Source organism: Macrobrachium rosenbergii, chromosome 44, assembly GCF_040412425.1.
Source record: "Macrobrachium rosenbergii isolate ZJJX-2024 chromosome 44, ASM4041242v1, whole genome shotgun sequence".
Taxonomy (NCBI): Eukaryota; Metazoa; Arthropoda; class Malacostraca; order Decapoda; family Palaemonidae; genus Macrobrachium; species Macrobrachium rosenbergii.
The window spans coordinates 23,036,103-23,055,503 of record NC_089784.1 but is presented as its reverse complement, the minus strand read 5'-3'; the positions used below and the strand labels follow the sequence as shown (position 1 = coordinate 23,055,503).

Sequence of the window (19,401 nt, the reverse complement as noted above, 5' to 3'; positions counted from 1 at the left end):
GAGAATGAGCATTGAAAATAACAACCACCCACCCACTCATCATGAAAACTGTCTAGAAAGTTTTCACTCTGATGAATCCATCACACTGAAATCAACTCCTTGTTTTTTTTTTTTTTTTTTCTTCCCTTCCAGCTTGCCACTTTTCTCTTTCTTCAGATTGATAAACCGTAGTCTTTATTTTGTTTGCATCATAAAATACTCTCGGGGAAAAATATTGTTGTTGCAGAAAAACTGAAAAATAACCATAAAAAATTGGTTTGTATATACAACATTACCCATAGGATATATATTGTATCTTGTTCAACTTGGCCAAAATTACCAGGTTGGTCCTCAAGCCATCCCTGCTAACAATAATTTCATCAGGTCATGTAGCTCCTTTGTGAACTGTTTCTTCATTACCTGCTTGAAATTGAAAGCTTAGAGAAATACCAATCAAGTCCAAAGAATCCCCTGGAAAAGATAGCCTGCCAAAATTGATCTGTGATATATTATTGTTCCATGATTGTGGGATGGACTAAGAAACTAGGCCCCCCAAGCAGCGTCGTACCGAATTTTTCCTTTTAATATTGAACAAAACGCCAATGGTAGTATTTATTATACCTTCTCTCCTGTTGCTCAGTTGTTTGAAATTGAGGTTTTGCTGCCCAATAAATATAGAAATATAGTTGGCCACATTTCTATATAGCTCATCACCCAATACTCAAATGGTAGAACACGGAGGTCATTCATACCGTCGAAAATAACATTAAACAGCTATTAAGCCAAGGAAAAAATATGCGTATATGCTTTCAGATTAAGAGATGACAAATGTATAGTTTTCTGGATACGCGAATGAAAATTCATTGTTTAAAAGACAGTTCCTCGCAACATAATTTCGTAGACTATAACTCCATATTTTTTATCTATAACTCAAAAGGATATAATCAAAGATCTAGTATTTACACTTTTTTATTTTCTGTTTTTATGTGAAAGTTTGGTCAAACCCAAAAAACCTTTATACCACAAGAAGAACAAGCATATGGGAATATGTTATAATTCATGCAAGGTTTAATATTTTCTTACATAATCAGAGTCATACTTATACATATACATGTTGGTGTACATTATAATATATATATATATATATATATATATATATATATATATTTATATATATATTATATATATATAATATATATATATATATATATATATATATATATATATATATATATATATATCTGTCATCTATCTTACTTTTTCATTGCTTCATTCATAAGTACCCACTAAGACCTGTCTCAGTGGTTCCTGCCTTTCATAAAATTATTAAACAACCTTGGAGACATAACATGAACTTGCTTTAAATCACGCTTCACCTCCCCTCTTCTAAAAACTCTAACGTACCTCACTTTCATCTTTACAAATTTCAGTGGCACTCGACAAATTACTCCCTGTACATCCTAAGTACCCTCTACATTGCATCTGTCACTTCTATCATAAACTTTTTCTATATACATGTATGCTAAATATAAACTTTTTAAATATAAACTTTTCCTTTCGCTGTCAGTCATCTCGCACACTTGTTTCACAGCCACGTCTGTTTCTACATACCGTGCCAGACTTTCCAGTATTTATAATTGATAATACTGACCGTAACGATCTAATTCACTATTATGAAGTATCATGTTTAACATCTCGGCAATACCTAAATAATATCAATTGGTAATACTGTCTCTAAACTATAATTGCAATTAGCCTACAAGTATTGCCGTGATAATTTCTAATTAAACTGACTAGATAACAATTGGCACATTGTATTATAAGATTATTCTCCTGATGAAAGTGATAAAATGACACAACAGAAAACATATCGCTTCCTTATCACGTTCATTCGAAACCATTTACCACTAAACAAATGGATGAATACAGATATCACTAAATCTATGCGAATCGAGGTTCTGACAAAATATAATTAATTATATTGTACAGAAAACTGAAAAGCTTTACTGGCAAGAAGGACTACATGTTACGTAATAACTGCTAGGTAACTGGGTTCAGTAACCAAACAGTTATAAGCCTAGGTTCTTACTAAGAACTTATGACATTACGAACATGCAAAGAAATCCAACGAACTGTCATGGCAGCTGCCACATTGATTTGATTTCATGAAATTTAGGCCGTCAAGCCAAGCACTGGAGTACTTTCCCTAGGCTAAGGCGATGTCATGGTTGATACTTTTAAGCCAGCATTTTCCAGTTAGAACCAGTATGATTCTCCGAAGTCAGAACTTGCTTAAATTCTTAGTTTTTCGTGTGACTGGAAAGACTCATGTCTATTTCTGAAAACCGAATTTTCTGGAATGTTTAGGGCCTAAGGTAATGATAGGTGTTTTTCAGTAATCTAGCCTAGCCAAGGTAAGATCCTTGTGTGGTATTAATATGCATAAGTTGAGCCCAAGTTCAGGAGCAAATTTTGACATAGTTGCGGTGATATAATATTCACTGTACATCGCCACCCACCTATTGTTATTCTCAAACTTGATCTTTTCAGTTTGCCTGATCAAACTGAAAATATTAAAATAACACCACCCTTGGTTTAAAGACTGTAGTTGCTCATTTGCATCAACCAATTCACCAGCAGTTGGCTTCTCCTGGAAGGGGTGAACTTGTGGGTAAAATTTACCAAAAGAAATTTACACAGGAGAAATACAGCACAGTACTGTCAAAAATATTGCTTATAAATAGTTCTGGGAATTGTTCTAATACCTTCTTAATAATTTGTTCTACACACACATAAACACAGAAAAGATTTTATGCATAGTTGACATAAGACTTATTTACAAATGCACACTAAATGAATTGATTCTAGATAGTACAATTACAAAAATACTTTAAATATAGTACGCTCTCAATGCATTTCGTTAACAATTCTTGGAATTATGCTTACAAATGAGATATGTCATATAAACCATAAAAAATAATTTTGTACATGTTATATATTCCAAAAAATGCTTATAATACAATTAATATCTGAACATGGATTACCACATAAGTAATGACCACGAAGAGCAGGCCTATAATAATTCAGAGCACCATAGACGTATTATGCATAAGCACAATAGCAGAACACTTTACGAATATTTCGTAGAGTAGGTAGACTCAAGTAGTCCATAAGACATTTCTGCAATTAGAAAGGTCAGACAATTAACAGTTTCTTAAGTAGAAGTAGTCACACCTTACAAGCACTATATCAGAGCAACTCACTTGAGACTTAATCCATAATACCTTAGCGAACATATTTCCACACGAGTTATAGGACCACACGAATCACATTATACTGAGGTGCTCGCTCTTTTGTAGGATATCAGAATATTCTTCACTTCATAACTTAGTAAGACGAAGAAGCACGTTTCGTAAATGGAGTAGCCATTATCCTGGCCATATGGGAAAGTTTCCAGGCAACGCAGATGTAAAGAAATTAGAGTGAAAATGGCCATGCCGATGCGGACCCTGATCTCGAACGGGTCTTGGGTGCGAGAGTGTATGTCTATGACTTGCTGTACCTACTGAGCCTTTATTATTGGCGCACCGTTCGAGAAAGTCTCCGCACAACTGAAACAGCCCCTCTATTTCACCGTCATCCACGGCGATGTTCACTCCTCCTGTATTAGGGAAAGATACAGTCTTCCTTTGCTGCTCTGCTTGAATGTTTTGCCTTCGAAGCTGGGCGATTCTTTCCCATAAAATCTGCTCTCTGCTGGGTCTAGAGTTCACCTTGTCAGGAATGACAACTGGAGGTGCTGGAAGAGGATGCACCCCATCTGCCTCTCTATTACCACCATGAATGGCTGCCTGCAATAAAAAAAAAAAAAAAAAAAGTGGTTCAGATATTTCGTATGTGAGAAGCATGTGTGGCAGATATATAAAATGAATGTATAGATAAATAGAATTTTGCATAACCAGTGAATTTACAATTCCATCTTCAAGGCTGTAATCTTAGAAACATTTACAAATTTTTTTTTTTTTTAAATTACAGGTTACCCAGATAAGCTGAAAATATGCAAAGAAAATAAATCTAACGGAAATTAAATAAAAAAAAAACATCAAAAGGACACATTCATGGGGTTTAAGTATAAAACTCAAAAATGTAAAAAATATGTAACACATGACGTTCTATGAAAGGTGTATGACAGGATTTTGACTTAGAGGTAAGACGGATGACAGAAGGACTAATAGGGGAGAGAACTGTGTGGTTTTAGACAGCTAGGAGCGAATGTGGATCAAGAGTTATGTGAAAAATTTTAACGCAACTGGGCAAGGCTGGATATGGCATACATAGGTCTAGAAAAAAAACTTACAATACAGTAAACAGAGAGGCAATGCGGAGACTTTCAAGAGGCTGCTGAGGTATTTCTATAATCTAGTAATGAATCCTTATTTGATAATTGCTCTCTGTTTGCAACAAACACTTATCACTTTAGCTCTTCTGAGTAATACTCACCACTCCAGAGGGAATTTCCGAGTCTTCACCACCGGCCACCCGAGTTACTACAGGATACTCATCTTGGAAGTATATGACGTTCCTAGAAGCTCTTCCCTGAGTTTGGCCTGAAAGAATTCGTCAGTGTTTCATTTCTATGAGTCTCTCAAATGGAATATATCTTTGGGATAAATATAGAAAGGATATCAGTTGTTACAAGGCTTGATTATAGAATATAGCCTTGGAGAGTCTAGTTGTTTTCTAATAACTTTATTTTAGTTATCTTTTTTTATTTAAATTCCACTGCAGTGAGTAGTCATGAACATCATTTTTTAGATATGAAATTTCATATTCTTTTTTTAGCTTGAGCGTTGTTGTCTACCAATATATGAGAAAATATACGCAACTGGCTTTTCATGTAATCATTGCTGCATTGAATTAACAAAATACTTTTTAGATTAGAAGACAACAATTTTGTATGTTGAAAATGGCTGATTTTCGGAGAACTAAGGGACTACAGGTTTTTAGCAAAAAAGTGGATAAACTGTCTCACTATCCAGGTACTGATGTTTCACGCTTAGAAATTAATTAATTTGTTTCCTGATAGAGATTCTGAATTCCAAAGACTCTTAACTATAGTAGTTTCTTTATAAGGCTGTGACTTTGAAAAATATTTAAGAATAAAAAAAAGTTGCCAAGGGAACCATTTACCAACCACAGTGGTACTTATTTACCAAAAATTTATGAAAACGAGTAAAAAGTAAAATTTTACCCTGCAAATTGACCTGTGACGTTAAAAGCAGGTAAAGATGAATAAATATATCACTAACCTCCAAAAGATCTACCCAGTAAGTTTAATCTAAATCAAGGAAAATCAAGGAAAAAATGATTGTGTGGAGGGGGTGGGGGAAGCTTGGTAGAGATAGTTGCAAATTTCCAAAATACCTATTACAGTTTCCGTCAGAATCAGAAAAAAAATTAAATTTCTGAATTTAAACCGACTTGTTGGAATTCAAAAAGAGATCAAGGTAAATTTTTGGTGAAAATAATTGACCATCCTATCAGGTTTCTCCTATCGGTTTCACCAAAATCAGAGAAATAATAATAATAATAATAATAATAATAATAATAATAATAATAATAATAATAATAATAATAATAATAATAATAATACATCCCAAGAAAGTTTAAGAAAGACAGAAGAAGAAAATAAAAAATTTCTTCCAATAGATATAGGACCATGAAAAATAAGTCAGTGTCCAAATACCTACAACAATAACTTTTGACGCATAATTACCAATACTTTCACATACTTTCATCACAATTTCTGAGCAGTGGAATAAAATGTACTAAAATTTTACCCGTTATTAACCTGTGACCTTTAGGTCTTGGTCAAGGTAAAAAATAATGGTAAAACAGTCACTAACCCTCAACATGCCTGCTCGGTAAGTTTCATCAGATTTGAAGAAAAAAAGGAAGAAGATTGCTAACGATAATAACTATGATAGTCGTACCCCAAAAACCAGCATTTGTCGACAGAGTCGAATAGTAATTACAACAGTAATAATAATATTTTTTTTTTTACCTGCGGGATGTTGCCACGTAAGGCTGCCTTTCGTCAGCAGAACAAACGCGAGTAAAAGTCTGGCAGATTTCCGCCGCATTTTATGGCTTCTCCTCCTTTGCGATCGAGTCAGTAATGAGACTTCAGAGCTATTGTCAATGATCCTATGAAGCTTCGATTAACTGAAAAAGAAATGAACTCATTCTTTCCTGTTCGTTTTTAATTGTAAAATAACTTGCACACAGTTATACTTCCCATTGTGAAATAGTACGTTATATTCTCACATGCATGTAGTGTTACACACACACACACACACACACACACACACACATATATATATATATATATATATATATATATATATATATATATATATATATATATACAGTATATATATATATATAGTATATATATATATATATATATATATATATATATATATATATATATATATATATGTGTGTGTGTGTGTGTGTGTGTGTGTGAACTGAATCAAGAAAATATGGAACTTGATGAATGTATGAATAAAGGCAAATGCCACGAAGGAAAGTGGAACAGAGTGGTGCTAGGCCTTTCTGACACAACGGTCCTTTACTGACAGCTAGTAAAGGACCGTTGTGTTCAAAGGCCTAGCACCACCTGTTATTTCACTGTCCTTACTGGCATTTGCCTATATATATATATATATATATATATATATATATATATATATATATATATATACATATATATACAGGTATATATAGCCTTAAAACTAGTCCAAAAGAGATAACAGTGAAATAGTCTTATTTTATACTTTTTATTTTTTCTTCGTGAAATAACAATTAACAATTACACTGTCCACAGGAATTTTTGAATTTGAAAATAAATGGAAATACGTCAACTATTCTCACTGGATATAAGGAGCCTCTTTTTGCATTAGAATCTACTCTTCTCTTTCGGACAAACTTTTACTGTGCGGCTTTAAATTAAAAATTTGTTCATGTCCACTATGATGACACTTTCCTTGCGTGGCTTCTTTTTTAGCGCAACTTACTTTGGTATTATATAATAACGATGGAGTTATGTTTTTTATTCCAACCAAAAAAGAGAGAGAAAAAAGTATTACTTATCATAAATTAATATCTATTCCACAATTCCAAAAGCTATAACGACAAAAGTCAGAAGGAACGTGAACAGAGTAACGGTTTCGGAAACAAAATGACACTAGCAAATGAACTTTTCGAGTGGTCGGTTATAGGGGTTGATGATATTCCGGAACCCCGTTACGCATATACTGTACGTCTCCTATATAAACGGCTTCATTCTTAACTCGATTAGAATAGGTAAACTTTCTAAAAACCTGCTTATATAGACATAACCTTTCCGTACATATCTATGTAATCTGGAATCCAACTGCAGTTTATGCGTGAATTTTCACACGCATAGACCTACCTTTTAACTGCCTTATAAACTCAAACAACTTGGACAGCAAATCCAGCAAGGTGTCCTTGAACGCTTGCGTAATCTTGTTAACAAAATACTATCCATAAAATCTTATGAGTATAAGGCACAGTTTGACATAGAAGTGCGTCAGCGACTAACTTGGAAACTTAAACAAGCACGACTGGATACAGACTGAAGGAGTTACTGGAACACGTTCTCTCTCTCTCTCTCTCTCTCTCTCTCTCTCTCTCTCTCTCTCTCTCTCTCTCTCTCTCTCTCTCTCTCGTCTTCGTTCTTTATTTTATTATTTTGTCCAAGGTACTAGGGAAAAATTCAACTACCGGTCAAGATCACGATAAATTCCTTCACTACTCTATGAGAAAAACTTGAATTACAGAAATATGACCAAAATCGTGATAAACAGTATTCATCTGCCATCTGGCAACTCAAGCAAGTGGATACACGATTTGAGTAGTGATAACATCTCTCTCATCAAAGATTATATATAACAAACGAATTCTGGAGGAGACAAGACCATCATTAATTGGGTCAGAGGTTAAAAAATAGACTTATTGATCGATGAAATAAAATGCGTTAAGAACAGAAGGACATTAAAACGCAAATGTTGGTTTTAGTACAATGAAGAACAATTATAACATTTTCTTGCCCAGAGAATTTATTGGCTTAGTAATATTTGTTTATATGCATATTCAGTGATCCTAGGTTATAGAATATAAGCTAAGTTTTGTGGGTGTGTAAGCATGATTGCATGCACACCTACATATACATAAACACACACACTAAATATATATATATATATATATATGTGTGTGTGTGTGTGTGTGTGTGCGTGTGTGTGTATACAGACACACACATATGTATAATGTGTGCCTGCATACACGTATGTATATATACACATATACATATGTATATATATACTGTATAAGCTGTATGTGTGTTACATACATATCACAGCCTGTGAAAAAAAACAAATAAATAAATACTGTATAAGGAGTTTTGCTATTAGGAACTTTTGTCTTATAGAACCTCTTCTTGTCAAGGAATTCCAGCGGTTAGTTGGTTTAGAATTATCTGGTTTATTCCAGCCCTGAGTGAGTCAGGTGTGAGAGGGATCAGTGGGGGTGCCTGGTGTAGACCTCGGGGTCTGCCCAGCCAACAGAGACGAGGGGTTCAAAGTTGATGAAGTTGTTTGTTTTTGTTAATGTATAGGGACATTACACCGGTGGGTGTTCTTGAAAGTCATGATAATATTTGTCACAATCTTTTTTCATTTTTTTGTTGTTGTTGCCATCATTAATATAAGCAGTTGTCGATGAGGATTAGATAAAATTATGAAAGTTATGTCGTAGATAAACCATATATATGCATACCAAAAAATTTTTATTTGTGCTTAGGTCATAGGTCCATGGCATTTTTAATTAGTGAAGGCAGAGACGGGAAAACAAAACACGAAGTACACTTCGCACTGTTTAAGAAGTGGGAGACATTTTACTCTCTCTCTCTCTCTCTCTCTCTCTCTCTCTATCACTTCACATTCGTCTCTTGGCAAGTCACCCCCTATGAAAGTGGCAACCTACCCAGCCAGTCATCAGCTACCTGGTGAATGGCTGCATCACTGTAGTATGTTTACCTAACACTCGCTACAAAATGGATTTAGCTGTAACCTCTCGCATTTTGAGGAGCCAAAATGTAAACCGTCTTTTATAAAGCTAATAATCTGCCTTTTAGCAAAATTATCTTCCACCAGAGGGCGTTGCCACACAGGATCTTCGAGGTCTGGCAGCAGAGTTTGTCGTGGTTGTACGTGTGCAGGGGGATGTGCCGACGAGTGACTGGAATGCTTTGAGGTTTCCAGTTTATATATTTCACTAAGTACCTTGGGTCTGTTTATGTTACGGGTTATGCAATTGTTTTGTGCAATGCTGCATTACTCGATTTCCACATCTGGGACCGAAATAAAGAAAATATTCCACCTTACGAGAAATGGGGACGTGGTGTGCACTTTTTGTTTATTTGCGTTCGTAGTACGTGGGTGAGTTATTTGTATTGTTTCTCAAGACGTCAAACTTTCACGATAAGCTTGAATTAAAACGTTGAACATGCTAAATATATGCAGACAATATGAAGATACACCCTGAAAGTGCAGTGAATTAGATTTGGAAGGCCACTGAAGTTAGAAGCACACACTGACACATTACGAAATAGTCAATACCTACTTGTCTAGAACTCACAGCACCACATCATGGATATAGACTGATCACATACAGCAAGGTGAACTCCCTTCCCTTCTGTAAACAGCGAAAGACTAGGTGGCTGAGATCGGCCTCCACTCACTTTATCTCTCTCTCTCTTTCTCTCTCTCTCTCTCTCTCTCTCTCTCTCTCACCTCAGGAAGAGGAGACCACAAGCCCACTAGTCACTAGAATCTCGCACGTTCGTGTAATCGGGCTCTTCTTCAAGAAAGACGCAACATGAATCATAAGCTCATAAGCCAAAACGTTCCTTCTCGTGTCGAATCTTGTCGCTAGGATTAATTTGCATTTTCTGCTTTGTTTTTCCTTACATATCTATAAGAATTTGAGGCTTATGAATTTATGAATGACTATATTACCGATGAAGTCGAATTTCATTTAAGCATCGGACTAACCTTCACCTTAATGTTCCAGTTCATTTTGCATCACTTTCAATGTAAGGCTTGTACCTCCCGCGCCTTGTAAACTGCGCAGAGCAAACGCATCGTTTCATAACGTGGTTTATGCTAGAAATTCATTCTCTTATCTTGGAAACGATCAGATACGAGTTTTTTTCTTCTCTGAGTGTTTGAACCAGCGCTAGTTTTTCTTCCGAGATAACTTTTGTAGATATTTTCTTGACCCTGTGGCATTTCCTCTCGTTGCGCAAGACCTACTGAGATGGGTAGTGTGCTAGCTGTAGTCAGCATCTTCTTATGACTTTTACCGTTTATATAAATTCATTACTTGGTATTTCCATCTATATAATTATTCTTCTTATATACTTCCTTGTTCTTATGGTTTTTTCTGATTGCACGCCATATTCTCTAAGACTAGTCTTTTAAAATATCATAGATTATTTTGTTTATAGTCTTACCCATGAATATATCTGCATTTGAGGGCAATAATCCATACTTAAGATATTACTGTAAAATGCAGGATATTCTTTACGTTTTTCTTGCTCATCGGTGTATTTTCTTACCCATTTCACAGGATGAGAGAGAGAGAGAAAGAGAGAGAGAGAGAGAGAGAGCGTTGAATGCCTTCCTTTAACACCTAAATTAATAATGTAATGAAGAGAGAGAGAGAGAGAGAGAGAGAGAGAGAGAGAGAGAGAGAGAGAGAGAGAGAGAGAGAGAGCGTTGAATGCCTGATTCTGTAGTCATGACCAAAGCGCTAAGAACATTCTGGGTTCTTTTTGCATCTCTTGTGTATCATCGAAAATGGAAGATCTACTATATATTTTTTTTTATTTAACCTTTAAAAGAATCAAAACCTGAATATATTTCCACTTAAATTTGTTAAGCTAGATTATTGCGTCATGCTTCTTTCAAACGCTCTTTAAGTCATCCAGGACGCCTCTATTATTATTATTATTATTATTATTATTATTATTATTATTATTATTATTATTATTATTCAAGGGCTAGTAATCGGTTAGGTTGAAGTAAGTATTATTATTATTATTATTATTATTATTATTATTATTATTATTATTATTATTATTATTATTATTATTATTATTCAAGGGCTAGTAATCGGTTAGGTTGAAGTAAGTGTCGCCCACGTATTATTATTATTATTATTATTATTATTATTATTATTATTATTATTATTATTATTATTATTTAAGGGCTAGTAATCGGTTAGGTTGAAGTAAGTGTCGCCCACGTATTATTATTATTATTATTATTATTATTATTATTATTATTATTATTATTATTATTATTATTATTTAAGGGCTGGTAATCGGTGAGGTGGAAGTAAGTGTCGCCAACGTATTATTATTATTATTATTATTATTATTATTATTATTATTATTATTATTACAAATCCGTAAAAAAACTATCATGATAATAATAGCCGGAAGTAAGCACGATGAAATTTTGGGGGTTACTGACCGAAGCGGCCGCGGTCAACATACCAGACACCATCGTCTCTCCCACACAAAAACATTTGAGAATATCTTTTGAAGAGGTTAAAAGGTTTTTTTTATAATACCAGGTGCAAGAGCGGATACTCATGAACAGACTGGTTATTGTTTTCGATTTTAATCATTAGTAGGAATATTTCCGGTATGTCCAGCGAAAGAATGCTTTCTGTTATTTGCGATGTTTTGTATATATATATATATATATATATATATATATATATATATATATATATATATATATATATATATATATATAAAGATAAGCTAAGTAAAGGACGATAGTCGAAAGGCCTTGCAGCACTCCATTGTTTCTCTTTCCTTCGTGGATTCTTTGTTTGCTTGCATACTCAGCACGTTCCATATTTTCGGGATTCAGTTATACATACATATATATACATATATATATAACACATATGTATATATGTATGTATATATAAGTGTATGTGTATATATATATGTATGTATGTACGTATGTATGTGTGTGTGTATGTGCGTACGTGCTGGGCATAGAACATTACTGCAGGAATATTAAAAGCCTGATAACATACCGTGAACTGGGAAACGAGCTAACAAAAATGGATAATTGTTCTTTTGCAATAACTAATTCCATTTTGATATTTTCTTTTAACATATGATAACATCTTTCCCCCCTTTTTAGTGGTTCACCTGTTTCCCCGTTCCAGTCTGTGCATGTATTTAGATGTAGTTATTTTCGTATATGCACTGAGGCGCGTCATTAACTCAGGTAAACTAGCTGCGCACATCTGCGCTTCGTCTGCGGGGAATGTCCGGAGGGTGACTAATAGTCATGAACAAAAAGAGAATTCGAGAATTCCTTATATGAATATTTAACCTAGTTAAACGCACCGTCGTCCATTAAATATCCCACCTGCTAAGAAACCACGAGACCCTAATTGTTAGACCCGATAACTTTCATAGCACCTTGGTCAAGGGGCTTCCCCTGACGGGTAGGAAGAGTCCCCTGGAAGGTAGTTAAAACATTCGTAACGTTGCGCAATCTCTCTCTCTCTCTCTCTCTCTCTCTCTCTCTCTCTCTCTCTCTGCATATTTGTATATGCACCTTTCAAAAATTCATCTATCTTTCTGTCTATCTTTTAACCCGACCTGTATAAATGGCCAAATATATCTTCATTTTAAAGCCTGATAAATTAGAAGGGCAGACCTCGTTGAAGACAGTTTTTTTTACCTTCTCCCACCTTTCAAAAATTCATCTATCCTCCTATCTATATCTTAACTCGACCTGTATAAAAGGCCAAATATAATATCTTCCTTCTGAAGCCCGATAAATTAGAAATATGGATCTCGTTGACAACAGTTTTTGTACCCTCTTCCTTTCATCGGCAAATACGCAATATAGCATAAGTAACAGGAGTCTACCTTATATTATTAGTATTCTGTACGACGAGTCTCTAAGCTTTTCTTTGAGAATAATTAGGCACTTATCCCATCTGTCTTCTATGGGGAGGCCTTGAGCATGCATTCTCTGTTGTACACGATTCGATTAACATGTTGAAATAAGGTACCTTGCTTTTATTATTGAAGTAAGTTGCAGCTGTAATTGTTAGACTGGGAACCTTTGATAGTAACTTTTATTACTGACCTGAATAATGATTTCGCTCTGAATTGGAATAGCTTTGTAACATGAAAGACCTTGTTCTAAATGTCTTTTAATTTCCATAATATAAATTTCTATAATCAAGAAGTTTCCTCATCACTCCAATTGCTGGATCACGGTATTACTTTACTGTTGGTGCTTGGCGTAAACACAAACTCACACATACACACAAACATACATATATATGTGTGCGTGCGTGTGCGTGTGTGTGTGCATGTTACTGAATCAGGAAAATATGGAACGTGATGAATATATAAAGACTGCTAAGTAAAGGACAGTAAGTCGGAAGGCCTAGCGCCACTCCGTCATTTCTCTTTCCTTCATGGCATTGCCTTTATATATATGTATATATATGCACATCTGCCTACTCACACACGCACACACACACACACACACACACACACATATATATATATATATATATATATATATATATATATATATATATATATATATATATTTATAGATGTGTGTATGTACTCTAGCAATAGCTATAAAAATGTTCATATAGCATTCTTGTAGGGAAGAGACTCCCTTTTCCCTTAAAGACTATTATTATATTTGGGATACTTTTGTTGTTGCTCAGGCAACTTAGAAGGAAGCTTTTGGTGCAATGAAAGCTAAGAAAGTACGTGATGTTTTAGGAAGAAATATGAAAGGGGATTTTAAATGACCTCCCGGAACTTTTCCAGGATACGGGAACGTATGGTTCAGCTCGGTCGGTCTCTGAGACGTACGCCAAGGGAAACTTTCTTTTCGGTTTTTAAGTATTTTCTGAAATAACGTCAGTAACTTGAAGTGAATTTTTCCCTCAGTATGACTGGGACAACAAGGGGTTGGAGGTTAATGAAGACCCCTAAAGCAAAATCGGAGTTTCAGGAAGTGGAGGAATTTAAGGGTGACGTCACGCTCGAAACGTAGATAGATTTGACCCTACTTCAAGAAATGAACTTGGGTTTTGACATTCAAAAGGTGGACATCTGTTACAAATAGGAAAAGTGTTTTGGAATCTTTGAATGAGGATGAATTTAACTATCTAACAGCAGTCTCGATTGCTCATCAGATGAAGTCTTTTAGCTCCCATGATAATCTTCATGTCCACGAAGGTACATTTTTAAAAAGTTGGTTTCGTCCTACGGCATTAAGAAGGTGGACAATTTTCAAATAGTCAAGGATAATAAAATATGAAAGTCTAAACTTGGAAGATTTTTAAAAAGGTGACAGCATGACAAAACTTCATATGGGATAGGTTTTTAAATAGAAAACTATAAGCTTGAAAATGTAAACAAAGCATTAGTATGCAGAGGCTCTAAGTATAATGGATTTTTACAAGATGTATGACAGGATTAGTATATTTGATAAAATGGGTCAATTTTTTTTTAATAGTCTCACGGCAGGTTGAATACTCGCAGGCTATGAGATTAAAAACTTAAATCTCTGACACTCACGAGATGGATGCTTTCCAAAAATGTTTGGAGCAGGCTTGGTGAAGCCACCCACCTGAACATTTAGAATGTGGAAGCCTCTCAGAAAGTATGAATATTAAGTTCTTTAAAACATAGTTCAAAATATGGCCTTTCATCGTTGGATTTTTAAGAAGATAAATGCAGGCCGGCATATTCAGATGAAAACGGTTTACCAGAACCCACCACTAGGTATGGGCCCTAAGAAAAATGAGGAATATTAAAAAGCCAACGGCAGGTTTTGACATTCCAGAAATGCATTTTTAGAAGGACAGAACTGAAAGCCAAATGAATAGGAGGAAGTTCCTGTATCAGGTCTCATTATGATGACTTTCATGCTGCCTGGTTGCGTGTTTGCTTAACTCTACATTGGAATGTCTCTTTTATGAATGGCAGTAAGCAAAGTGAAAAGAAAGACTCCTCTTACAATAGGATGTCTCTCATTGTTACAATCGGCAAATAATGTGATCGAACGCCAGGACCTTAATTATTGTCCCCAGGTCATCAGGTCAGGTAATCTGGTGGTGTGTCCACCGAAGGAGTCAATAGGCAAAAGTCTAAGCACCTTTACAACTTATTCTATTCGTGTGTATATACTTCGTCATTGCAACTTACCACTCTGAATATCATTTTTCTTATTCTACTTTTCACCCTTCCCTACCCTCACCTCCCTCCCTCGAGGGGTAGGGGGCTCTTCACCGATAAAAAAATCAAGAGATAATTGATCATCTGCCGAAGACTGAATTGCAAGTTCGTACATAATAAGCCTAAGAGTTTAGACATGGCATTAGATAAGGTCCCTTTCATATCATTGAGGCATTAATAGGGTGAATAAACAACAGGATTTCTTGGCATAAATTGAAAGTTTGTAAACAATATTACATAAGGCCAACTTTTAATAAAGTCTTTCACGCGGAAGGGAAACAATTTATACTCGGTGATGTCATTCATTTTAGAGGCAGTCTAACAGGAAATTGTTACGTAGAAAAAATTATGAGCAAAAAAGGGAGTAGTGTTCTAAATGCTTAGATCCTTAAGGGCATGACGCCTCTGCGCTTCAGGTGCACTTTTTTAGAACACGTTAGTCTAGGTTCCTGAGCTGACTTGCCCCGACAGAGAGCATTTATGGAGGGGAATGTCCCCACCATTTTAGCAATGGCGTGAACACCTCATCCTCTGGCAATGTGGCGTCATTATTATTTTCTTCCAACGTCTCTAGAGCAAAGGACGCACGTCCAACCTGACGATCTAGACCTATTTGAGAGCATTGTTCCCTAATCATCGTACCTTGAAATGATGTCATCTAGAAGGATGACATCATATCTGAAGAAGTGCATACAAATGATACCTATGAAAAAAAGAAAATACACGGAAAACCATACGTTTACATCGTTGCTATCAGCAAGGGAATTCCCGTGTTTGGAATGCGTCTGAACCATCCCTAACTACTGCCAATGCGTCTCTCTCTTCCTCTCACCCCAGCGCGCTCGCTCGCATACACACACACACACACACACACACACACACACACACACACGAACACACACACACACACACACACACACACATATATATATATATATATATATATATATATATTTATATATAGAGTATAAATATATTTACATATATATATAAATATTTATATATATATAATATATCATATATATATGCATATATATGTATGTATATATATATATATATATATATATATATATATATATATATATATATATATATATTATATATTGAGAGAGAGAGATTTTTCTCTAACGAGTATGGTTTATAAGAATTAGCGTACAGTTTGCCTAAATACCGTCATAAATAACAAAACAAAAGTTCAAATCTAATATTACTACTTGTAATAAATGCAGTGAAAATGAAAACCGTCGCTTGTCCTGGCCTTCGTAGCACAAGGAACCAGAAAAGACGAAAAATTCAGCGCCGATTAAAAAAATGCAACTTATTTTCTCATTTCCTCTCCGTAGAGTTTTCCACGGCCTCGGGTAACTTTACTGCGTTGCTCTTGATAAATAAATTAATTCATTTATTTAGTTTTTGCAGTCTCTTCGATTTGGAGCCAAGAGGACAGTAACCTCAAATAAAGGTATTGGCAGCTCGAAATCTCTGACCAAGAGAAAAGGGTAAACTTACGACTGAATGCGTTGTTTATCAACATTTAGAGTTATTATACCCTGTAGGAGGGTAGTGCCGTCAGTGCACCTCATGCGGTGCACTGTAGGCATTGCCTAAGTTTCTTTGCAGCGTCCCTTGGGCCCCTAGCTGCAACCTCTTTCAATTCGTTTCCTGTACCTCCGTTCATATTCTCTTTCTTCCATCTTACTTTCCACCCTCTCCTCTAGCACGCTGTTGGCCCAGCGTTCGACTCTCCGACCGGCGAATGAAGAATTTGAGGAATTTATTTCTGGTGATAGAAATTCATTTCTCGGCATAATGTGGTTCGGATTCCGCAATAAGCTGTAGGTCCCGTTGCTAGGTAACCAGTTGGTTCTTAGCCACGTAAAATAAATCTAATCCTTCGGGCCAGCCCTAGGAGAGCTGTTAATCGGCTCAGTGGTCTGGTGAAACTAAGGTATACTCCTTCCACCCTCTCCTGACAACTGATTCATAGTGCAACTGCGAGGTTTTACTCCTGTCACACCTTTCAAACCTTCTTCGTTACGCCCTGTTCCACTAGCGGATCCAGAAAAAGTTCATGGGTGGGGTACCAATTTTCATATTATACATACATGCATACATATATACAGTATATATATATATATATATATATATATATATATATATATATATATATATATATATACTGTATATATGTATGCATGTTATTCCCTCCGCTTCCATATTAATACTGAATGAACCGCGCGGGTAACAGCCATGATGTGTACTGTCACCACTTTTTGCAACCGCGAGGTTGCCGCCGCGGTGTCCGCCTCGCGTGAAAAGGGCACTAGCGGATCCAGGGGTGGGGGTGGGAGTGAGGGGGACCTGTGCACGTGGGGCCCCCATGAAAAATAATGATAAAATAAAAATATTAAAGATTTAGATAATAATAACATAAATTGAAATATAAATATATATATAATATATATATATATATATATATATATATATATATATATATATATATATATATATATATGTATATATATATATATATAGTATATATATTTATAGGCTATAGAATAGATTTTTTCATTTTTGTATTTCCCTTTTATGATATTATTATCTAAGTATTCAATATTTTTATTTTGTCATTATTTTTCAAGGGGCGGCACGTGCACAGGTGCCTCCCCTCACCCCCTCTCTCTCTCTCTCTCTCTCTCTCTCTCTCTCTCTCTATATATATATATATATATATATATATATATATATATATATATATATATATATTCATTTATAAAAGCACGTTAAAAGAAGAAGAAGAAGAAGATTCATTTATATATATGTGTGTGTGTGCATGTGCACGCGCGCGTGCGTATAGCACTGCAGAGATTGAAGCAATACGATAGCAATTTAAATTTTTGGCCATCTGCCCTCCCATTTCCTGTCTTAAGAGTTTTCTTCATGGCTTCAAGGGCAAGGATATTTGTGGGGGATATTCTGGGACAAACATTTACAAAAGAGTTTGTGTATGTTCGAATAATAAGGAACGAAAACAGGTTTTGCTTTATCCAAGCGTTTGTCGCCCAAGTGACAAATGAAGACAACCTGTTTCACCTGATACAAAAATAAAAACAAAATAATAAAAGTCCAATCAAAAGAACGACGCGTATAATCACAAGCTCTTGAAAGCAATGACAAAGGAACGAAAACGAACTGAATGATTTCATACCTAACGTTACATGATTCTCCCCTTTCTTATTTTGAAGTGAAACGTATCAATTGTTTTATTTTCCTACTGCTTGCCTTCTTTCCTCGCAAGCAACTTAGCCTTCCCACCTTGGCCCGGCCAAGGTAGACGACCCTTCGCAAAAAAGTACGAAAGAATGTTTTGGTGCGTCTTCCTCTGGTCTTTCTCGCTACCTGCATACGTATACAGCTCTCTATGGGGGATGCTTGTGATGCTTGCGCAAAATTGAGCGAGAGAAGAAGACTCGTTATGACAAAACTTACAGGTATTTCTTTGATCCTATTTCATTCCATCTATTTAATACTTAGTTCTTCTGCTTCCAAACATCTCCGACTTCGACGACCCTTCGTCTCCCTTGTCTTTCCCGACATGCTCCTTGCAACTGCGACCCCGGTGGGTTTTCCCGCAGAAGATTGCACCGAACGAAGATCTCCCGCCCTAAAACCAGATTTACCAAGTTCTTGCGAGCATTCGTAGGTCAATAAGTCCTCTTCCATAACAGGGGTTGGCTCCAGAGACAAAGAAAACACAATGGTCACTGCCGTATTTATACTTAAATCGCTGAATCGGTGCTTCATATACCAGTCCAGAACTGTACTGTAAACAGTAGTGATTCGAACACCCCGACTGACCCGTACTTTTGCGCTTTCTTCCACAGTAATTCTACAGGAAATATAGTTTATTCTAAAGTTACATAGCTGTGGATTTGTTTTATCAGTTATTATTAGTATAAGTAGTACTGTTTCTGGTTTTGTCAGTAGTATATGGTTGGTTGCAGTAGTAGTAGTTATAGTATCAG

At 35.5% G+C, this 19,401-nt stretch overlaps 2 protein-coding genes across 5 annotated transcripts in view; one reads left to right on the top strand and one right to left on the bottom strand.

The window, feature by feature from the left end:
* Window positions 1-935: 935 nt before the first annotated feature.
* Window positions 936-9,902, bottom strand: LOC136829403 (uncharacterized). Of its 3 annotated transcripts, none has more exons than XM_067087922.1 (4): window positions 9,855-9,902; window positions 6,044-6,204; window positions 4,480-4,586; window positions 936-3,830 (listed from the first exon to the last, which is right to left on the bottom strand). In XM_067087922.1, the coding sequence occupies exons 2-4, from the start codon at window positions 6,120-6,122 to the stop codon at window positions 3,408-3,410; spliced, it is 609 nt and encodes a 202-aa protein (XP_066944023.1). In that variant the 5' UTR covers window positions 6,123-6,204; window positions 9,855-9,902; the 3' UTR covers window positions 936-3,407. The 3 variants fall into 3 exon arrangements, with proteins under 3 accessions (XP_066944023.1, XP_066944021.1, XP_066944022.1); XM_067087920.1 differs by lacking the exon at window positions 9,855-9,902 and adding an exon at window positions 9,685-9,843; XM_067087921.1 differs by lacking the exon at window positions 9,855-9,902 and adding an exon at window positions 7,457-7,630.
* Window positions 9,245-19,401, top strand: part of LOC136829402 (coagulation factor IX-like) — a 28,151-nt gene continuing 17,994 nt past the window's right edge. Inside the window, exon 1 of one of the 2 annotated variants that reach the window (XM_067087916.1) lies at window positions 9,245-9,315. The gene's annotated coding sequence lies outside the window, so the exon portion shown is untranslated. Of the gene's footprint in view, window positions 9,341-19,401 lie in introns of both variants that reach the window. The other variant, XM_067087915.1, reaches the window with a different exon arrangement.